The sequence below is a fragment of the Sphaerodactylus townsendi genome, linkage group LG08 (assembly GCF_021028975.2).
Source record: "Sphaerodactylus townsendi isolate TG3544 linkage group LG08, MPM_Stown_v2.3, whole genome shotgun sequence".
Lineage (NCBI taxonomy): Eukaryota > Metazoa > Chordata > Lepidosauria > Squamata > Sphaerodactylidae > Sphaerodactylus > Sphaerodactylus townsendi.
This window is the reverse complement of record NC_059432.1, coordinates 110,225,231-110,233,825: the sequence shown is the minus strand read 5'-3', so window position 1 is coordinate 110,233,825 and position 8,595 is coordinate 110,225,231. Positions and strand designations below refer to the sequence as shown.

Here is an 8,595-nt window from a genome sequence, read left to right as displayed (position 1 = left end):
CTGAATCTACTGCCATACCAGTCCACAGCCCCCCATCACTAGAGAGGTAAAGCCTCAGAGCTCCCCAGCATATATTTGTCATGTACATAGCCCTAAATAACAGAATAGTACAGGCAAACAGGCTCTATGGCTAAAGTCTTCTCAAATCTATGAGTTGGTGCAATGATGGGGTGTGATCACACTGGGTTAAAGCATGGGTTCTTGTCCAGCCCTGTGTCTGATTCTGTGTCTCCCCCCCCCCTTTATTCTTTATTAACCTTTAATAGGCATAGATAGATCAAGATTTACACAGACACATTCTGCAGTCTCAAATATAGTTCAATAGCAAGAAAATAGTCCACATAACTTGATGGTTGACTTCAAGGGATTCAGATCACTTCAGATTTTTTTTAAAGAGATAGCCAGAGCAAATGCCAGTGAATACCCCTACACAGCAATGTAAAAATACAATCTAATATAAAATTGCAATACAAATAGATCTGTTTAGCGAGTTAAAAGCAAAATAGTACAGCAATAGGTGTCCTACCATGCCTAAATATTAGACAGTGTGTATCAGTTAGGCTGGAGAAGATACCTATCTTTTATAAGAAGTTCTACATTTGTTTTATGCATCATGTTTGATATTTGAAAGATTTGATTCTGTGCCAAATAATAATGAACCAATTTGGTTTAATGTGCTGGTATAATATATATTTTTTTAAAAAAAACACAGTTAAAAGTTATAAAATAGGAATAAGTTGGCACTTTAAAATGGTTGTCAGGTATAGAGCTACCATACGTGTTGTATGAGCATTGTAATCTCCAAGAAGAAAACGAATGGCAACAGTAGGGTTAGAAATTTTCCTCACCACTAATAAAGGGTGGATTAATCTGAGATGCGCATCTGCATTTATTTGGCACTCTAGGCGGGTGTGTGTCCCCCCCCCCCCCACTACCCTTTCCTTATTCCTTTCTACCCTTGGAAAACAGGAAGTTAAAGACAATAAGGGAAGTCTAGAATAGATGGACCACTAATCTGGCTTCTTATGACCTGAAATGGAAATTGAAACCAGAGTGTAGATGCGGACATCACAGCACTGTCAAATGGATGTGGCTTGTTCAATTCCTTACCAAAAATGAAGATAATTCCAGTATCTATAAATCAAGTCTTAGCAATATCCCGGTCTCTTTCTCTGTTAGCAAAGCTGGGTTCGAGAGGCTGGGAGCCCTGGGAGGCTGGAATGGTAGATTTGTGTTTGCTTTTGTATAATAAGGTAAATGGCAACGCAATACAGCCTAGTGCTCAGTAATGATATTATATATCTATTTCTCAACTTGGTCCAATTGCATAGATCAAAAAATCTGCCCAATGGGACCATCGCGGGCTTGAAGGCTATTTCTACAAACCCAAGAGAAGCTTGCATTTTCAAGAAAACCCCAAAAGGCACTTTTTAAAAAAGCCAAATCATAACAGAGCAACAACAGCTGAAAGAGAACGATCTCGTGAGAATGCCTGTCAAACTCCCCGGTCAGACAATAACTCGCTTGATGCATTCAAGGATTTTATTGAATACATGAGAGTAACAGTCAGAGGTGGGATCCAGCAGGTTCTCACCAGTTCCCGAGAGTGGGTTACTAATTATTTGTGTGTGCCGAGAGGGGGTTACTAATTGGGTCGGCTTTTCCGTTAGAAATTCCATTAGGTCCAAAAATCATAAAGTCCTGTTGTTTCCTATGTGGCTGGTTAGCAGAGGTAGAAAACGGGATCATACTCCCTGTCGGGCTGTTTTAAAAACATGCTTTTAGAAAGTATGGAGTAGAAGTTCGCCTTGTTTTAAGAGAGGAAAGTATCCTTCTTTTGATTTCTAGAAACAAAATTAAGTATTTGAAAGTATTCAGTATTTGACAGGCAGTCAGAGGAGAAGTAGTTGTTTCTGTGGGCAGTAGACGATAGGACTTGCTATAATGAGTTTAAATTATGGACAGAAAGATACCAGCTGGAAATTAGAAACTTTTTTTGTACAATAAGAGTTTTTTACAGTAACAGAGAAATTATTAATGCCCCGCCCCGGAATGCCCGGCCACACCCCCGTCGTGCCCCACCCAGCCCCATTGGCGTTACGCCACTGTTTGAATACCCACCACCATGGGAACCTGTTACTAACATTTTTGGATCCCACCACTGGTAACAGTGAAAGACAGTTCTGGCGAAAGGGCGCCAAAACTGTCGATCATATGTTGTAGCAAATCCGCTTGAGAACCAAGACAGCAGAAAGAGTCCAGTCTGAGAGCTCGTCCCAGCTGCAGAGCTCCAAGGCCAGAGAGACACCTGCAAAAGCAAACGCCCCTCCCAGCAAACGGCATCCCGACAACACTTTCCAGTTTGGGGCAATCAATGCAATCTCTTACAACAACAAACTTCCTACATCATAGAGCAGGGACCTGGCAGTAAGGTTGAGGGTTCTCTGCCAACTATTGTAAGTAACTTGCACAACTCTTGGCAAATGCTTACAGAGAGCACAATGGAAGCAGGAGGCCTGTCAGGCACAGAGCCTGAGCTATGTAACTCAATTGCAACTTTCATGTAACCGGTTTGATGTACGTATCTGATTGATATGTAAAGGGCCTTTCTCTCTCTCCTTGTTTATTGCTTTGACGCCGATTGTAGATAACTAGGCGGAATGACTCCAAGAAGCCTCTCTGGCTCAGGGAAACAGGATGTGCCTGTTGGTCTGTGGCGGGGGGGGGGGGGGGGGGCGAGACAGGTGGCTGCACCTATCCCTTCATAGCCTCCATCCCTGAAGACTGGAAGATGGCCAATGTCACACCAATCTTTAAGAAAGGATCTAGGGGGGACCCGGGAAATTACAGGCCAGTCAGTTTGACATCTGTTCCTGGTAAATTAGAAGAATCTATCATTAAAGATAAAATTATTAAACATGTAGAAAAGCAAGACCTGCTGAGGCAGCAAGTCCTGCCTTACAAACTTACTAGAGTTCTTTGAGGGTGTAAACAGGCATGTGGATAAGGGGGAACCAGTGGACATTGTCTACTTGGATTTCCAAAAGGCTTTTGACAAAGTTCCTCACCAGAGACTATTGAGAAAACTCAGCATTCAAGGAATAAGAGGGGAAGTCCTCCTATGGATTAAAAACTGGTTGAGGAACAGGAAGCAAAGGGTGGGTGTAAATTGGAAATTTTCGCAATGGAGAGATGTAAGGAGTGGTGTCCCCCAAGGATCCGTTTTGGGACCAGTGCTCTTTAACCTATTCATAAATGACCTGGAAGTAGGGGTGGGTAGCGTGGTGGCCAAGTTTGCGGATGATATCAAATTATGTAGGGTGGTGAGAACCGCAAAGGATTGTGAAGAGCTCCAAGCGGACCTTGATAAATTAGGTGAGTGGGCTCAGAAATGGCAAATGCAGTTCAATGTAGCAAAATGCAAAGTGATGCACTTTACATACATGCTACAGGGGTCAGTGCTATCAGTCACAGACCAGGAAAGGGATTTAAGTGTCTTAGTTGATAGTTACATGGGAATGTCAACTCAATGCATGGCAGCTGTGAAAAAGGCAAACTCTATGCTGGGGATCATTAGGAAAGGAATTGAGAATAAAACTGCAAAGATTGTCATGCCCTTATATAAAGCAATGGTGCGACCGCACTTGGAGTACTGTGTTCAGTTCTGGTCGCCACATCTCAAAAAGGATATCAAAGAGATAGAAAAAGTGCAGAGAAGGGCAACGAGGATGATTGAGGGACTGGAGCACCTTCCTTATGAGGAGAGGCTGCAGCGTTTGGGACTCTTTAGTTTGGAGAGGAGACGGCTGAGGGGGGATAGGATTGAAGTCTATAAAATTATGCATGGGGTAGAAAATGTTGACAGAGAGACATTTTTCTCTCTTTCTCACAATACTAGAACCAGGGGGCATTCATTGAAAAGGCAGGGGGGAAGAATTAGGACTAATAAAAGGAAACACTTCTTCGCGCAACGTGTGATTGGTGTTTGGAATATGCTGCCACAGGAGGTGGTGATGGCCACTCACCTGGATAGCTTTAAAAGGGGCTTGGACAGATTTATGGAGGAGAAGTCGATCTATGGCTACCAATCTTGATCCTCTTTGATCTGAGATTGCAAATGCCTTAACAGACCAGGTGCTCGGGAGCAACAGCCGCAAAAGGCCATTGCTTTCACATCCTGCATGGGAGCTCCCAAAGGCACCTGGTGGGCCACTGCGAGTAGCAGAGTGCTGGACTAGATGGACTCTGGCCTGATCCAGCTGGCTCTTTCTTATATTCTTATGGCCTTGGAGGTGCCTCAGCCTCAATCAACTACTTTTCACACTTTCTTTGGGAAAGCGGGAGGGGGGAATTGGGCAAGGATAAAGGAGGCCAGGAAAGCCAGATCGAACAGAACTGGCTGTCTCAGGCTAGGTCCTTGCTGCCTTTCAATAAGTGCTACTGAGCAAGATATACTGATTTGATTATATAAAATTTAATGAGTTTACTGTAATGATTGAACAGATTGAATTTAATGAGTTTACTGCAATGATTGAAAAGATTAAATAAACGTATATTTTTAAAAAATTAAATAAGCCAGAGACTGTTTATTGGCTTGAGGTCCGAAACCTAACAAGGCCTCACCATTGTGAAAGGATGCTTGGGTAATCTGCAATATTGGCACAGCAACAATTGAATTAAAGGGGGAAGTCAGGGTCAGAATAGAGAGGGAGGTTGGTGACTCCACAAACTTGGGGACGAGCCTGGATGGTCCAGGTCAGCCTGATCTCATCAGGTGTTTTGTTGTGTATGTTCTTGTGATTCTAGCAGAGAACAAAAGAAAAAAGTTCATTAATACAAAGCTCTTCTCTTCCTGCACTTCTCTTTGGGGAGAGATTCAGTCCCCTTACAATAAAACCAACCACACACTCTTTCTTTGGACATTTCATTATTTTTTATTTGAAGTCAGCAAAGGAAGGATGATTGTCCTGATTGCTAGATTAGTGTTTTGAAGTGCCACAACATCATGAGAGCAGGAGCACAGCCAAATCCGTCACAGACATCATCTCTGGCTACTACTGGGGCAACTTCAGTGACGTCCACACAAGATAAGCTTCTCACCGCAATTGAAGAGAAAAACCTGAACTTATCTGTAATTTACAAATTGTTCCCCCTTAAACCATACATAAATTAACTAGGTTATCCTAAAGATACTAATCTACAGAAGATTCAGATCCGACAAAAGTCAGTGCTTTTTAACAGAATGCAGAATTATAATGCATAATTGCTTGCCATAAGATGCAAAAACAACTATTTTCTTACATGACTTTAAGACAAAGAAGAAGAGTTGGATTTACAGCTCCCCTTTCTCTCCTGTAAGGAGACTCACAGGGACTTACAATCTCCTTTCTCTCCCCCCCCCCCCAACAAACATTCTGTGAGGTAGGTGGGGCTGCGAGAGCTCCGAAGAGCTGTGACTAGTCCAGAGGCGTTCCTCCCATTGGGCAAAGTGGGTAGCTGCCCAGGGTGCCACCTTGTGGTGGGCGACAAAATTGCAGGTTCGTTTGTGGGGGATTTTGTATTTTCAGTGCTTTTTCAGTTTTTTGGCCTGCAGGGGGCGCGGATTTTAGGCTAGCAGCACCAAAATTCCAGGGATTTTTTGGGAGACTCTCCTGATGATATAACCCAGGTTTGGTGAAGTTTGGCTTACAGAGTCCAAAGTTATGGACTCCCAAAGGGAGTGCCCCCATCCCCCATTGTTTCCAATGGGAGCTAATAGGAGATGTGGGCTACACCTTTGAGGGTTCATAACTTTGGACCCCCTGAACCAAACTTCACCCAAACTGGGTGGTATCATCAGTAGGGTATCACAAAAATACTGTGAAATTTTGGTGCTGCTATCTTAATAATTGCACCCCTGACAACAGGCACCCCCTAAATTCCCCCAGATTCTCTTTTTAAATCCACTCCCTTCCTGCCAATGCTTATTTTCTTTCTTTCTTTTATTCTCTCAATGCCTAATAAAGGTGGTGGTGGTGGTGGTGGTGGGGGTGGTGGTGGTTGTTGTTGTTGTTGTTGTTGTTAAATCCACCCCCTTTGGCATAGATTTAAAGGGAGAATCTGAGGTCCCCAGTTTTAACATTGAAAGGGATGCTGTTTCAGGGTGGGGGAGAATCCACCCCCAAATAGCATCACTTTCAATGTTGTTTAAACTGGGGACCCCAGATTCTCCCTTTCAGGTGGATTTAAAAGGAGAATCTGGGCTCCTTAGTTTAAACACCATTGAAAATGATGCTGTTTGGGGGTGGATTCCAGCATCACTTGTTTAAACTAGGGAGCCCAGATTCTACCCACTTCATCACCTTAAATGATGAAATCTGGGGTCCCCCAGTTTTAATTCATAGAAAGTGATGCTGTTTCCCCCAATTGGGGGGACTGGATACAACATCATAAAATGTTTTCATAGCAGTAATAAAACATTTTGAAAGCATTTTGAAAATGTTTTCCAAAAATTATTTCTGCTGTGTGGCGCGGCCCATTGCTGTGTTCAGATTTGTGAGTTGGGGGATGTTCTATAATGTGAGGGTGACTTTGAAACAACCTGATGGAAAAAAATCATTGTTTGGTCACGGTGGGGGAGGGTGGCCGCCTATGGGGGGGCTTCAAATTCAGGTTTTGCCCAAGAATCCAGTTTGCCTAGGTACGCCTCTGGACTAGCCCATGGTCACCCAGCTGGCATGTGTTGGGGTACACAAGCTAATCCAGTTCACCCGATAAGTCTCCACAGCTCAAGTGACAGAGTGGGAAATTAAACACTGTCCCCCAGATTAGAGTGCACCTGCTCTTAACCACTATAGAACGCTATATCGGTTGACACATTCATGGAGAATACGAAGTTGTAGCCTTGATGGTTAAAAGAAGAAGGACTAGCAGCAGCTAATATTAAATTATGTTATCAAGCATCTGGTCTGGTTTGGATTGTGGATTGAATTAAAAATACAGATCAAACAGTAAAAAAAGTAATAACAGCAAATTTGGAAGGTTTACACAATTACATATGGGCTATAAAGTCAGTCAAAAATACAATGGAAAAATAGAAGCCAAGTAATTCGAAATAGACTATCTAGAAATTGGGAATCTAATGGAATAAGAGTTAGTCCTCCAATATCCCCATTAATGTCTCCCATGGAGGTATACTATGATAAGAATGTGAGGCAAATAATTATTTTATAACAAATGGAGATATGGTAAACTCTCAAAGAGAAATTAAATCTCGACAAAAGATGAAGGGTGAAGGCAAAAAAGTAATTTTGTATATGTGGTTTTAAAGTATTTGTTGCTGTTTTACTGATTGTTTCATTGGATATTGTAAAATACCCTGGATCTTCCAGGGAAGGGCAGTAAATAAATCGCATAATAAATAAATATAAATAAAACAAATAGAAAACTGTCTCATTTGTCTTTAAGATGGGTGGGCTTCTGAAGAAGTCACAACATATAGCACCAAAAACCCGTATCTTGTTGTCTGTGGGCACTACGCTGTCTTCCAAGCACAAGCTACCTCAGACACCAACAGTGGCTTCACGAGGAACAGCACAGATCTCAAAGTTGTGCGGCTTCAAGGTTGCTCCCCAGATGGGTTCTATGTTGACTTCTTTTACTCCATCTGGCAGCTGGAAGGTGAATGCCCTCATCAGGTTGGAGAAGAAAACAAAGAGTTCTGTCCTTGCCAGGTGTTCTCCCAAACATACTCGTTGTCCTGTAGGGAAGGAGCCGGGGGGGAAGGGGGGAAGAGGTTAAGAACGGCAATAAGCACAAGGTGATATGCCTCCAGGTCACACCTGTACCCAACAGCCCTGGATGCCCGCAGAAGGCACACCAATGACCAATTTCCTTCAATTTGTTTTTGATAAACTGTGCAGTCACCTATCGAAAATGGAATGAAGGCTTCCCGGCACATGAAATTCCCTTCTTTGTCGAGGAAGTGGTTTGGGTTGAACTGTCGAGGCGTCTCCCAGTGCTTAGGGTCATACAAGGAGGAGGCCATGTTTGAAAATATTATAGAGCCCTGTGAGGAAAAACAAAACAGGAATTCAGTTCTTTCTCTCCGTTTCACTCTAGAAAAGTTGAAGGAAAAGAAATATTGTTGAAGGCTTTCACAGCCGGAATCACTGGGGTGTTGTGGGGCTTCTAGGCTGTATGCCAGGTCCCAGGGGCGCAATGCCCATTGGGCAAGGTAGGCAGCTGCCCAGGGTGCCACCTTGTGGGGGGCACAAAAATGTAGGGTTTGTTTTTGGGTATTTTTTAGTGATTTTATGTTTTTGGACTGCAGGGGAGCGGTTTTTAGGCTAGTGGCACCAAAATTTCGTAGTATCTTTGTGAGACCCTACTGATGATACCATCCAAATTTGGTGAGGTTTGGTTCAGGGGGTCCAAAGTTATGGACTCCCAAAGGGGGTGCACCCATCCCCCATTGTTTCCAATGGGAGCTAATAGGAGATGGGGGCTACAGCTTTGAGGGTCCATAACTTTGGCCCCCCTGAACCAAACTGTACCAAACCTGGGGGGTATCATTAAGGCTGTCTCCTTAAACCCTGAAAGTTTTGAGACTGTGCT

General features: G+C 43.3%; 1 protein-coding gene across 1 annotated transcript in view; it reads right to left on the bottom strand.

Moving 5' to 3' along the window:
• Positions 1-4,682: 4,682 nt before the first annotated feature.
• LOC125438262 (cytochrome P450 2J4-like) overlaps positions 4,683-8,595 on the bottom strand; it is a 7,262-nt gene continuing 3,349 nt past the window's right edge. The window contains exons 3-5 of the mRNA XM_048506586.1: positions 7,906-8,047; positions 7,541-7,738; positions 4,683-4,802 (exon numbers count right to left, since the gene is read on the bottom strand). Of these exons, the coding sequence (XP_048362543.1) occupies positions 7,542-7,738; positions 7,906-8,047 (339 nt within the window). The 3' untranslated portion in view covers positions 4,683-4,802; position 7,541. The remainder of the gene's footprint in view (positions 4,803-7,540; positions 7,739-7,905; positions 8,048-8,595) is intronic.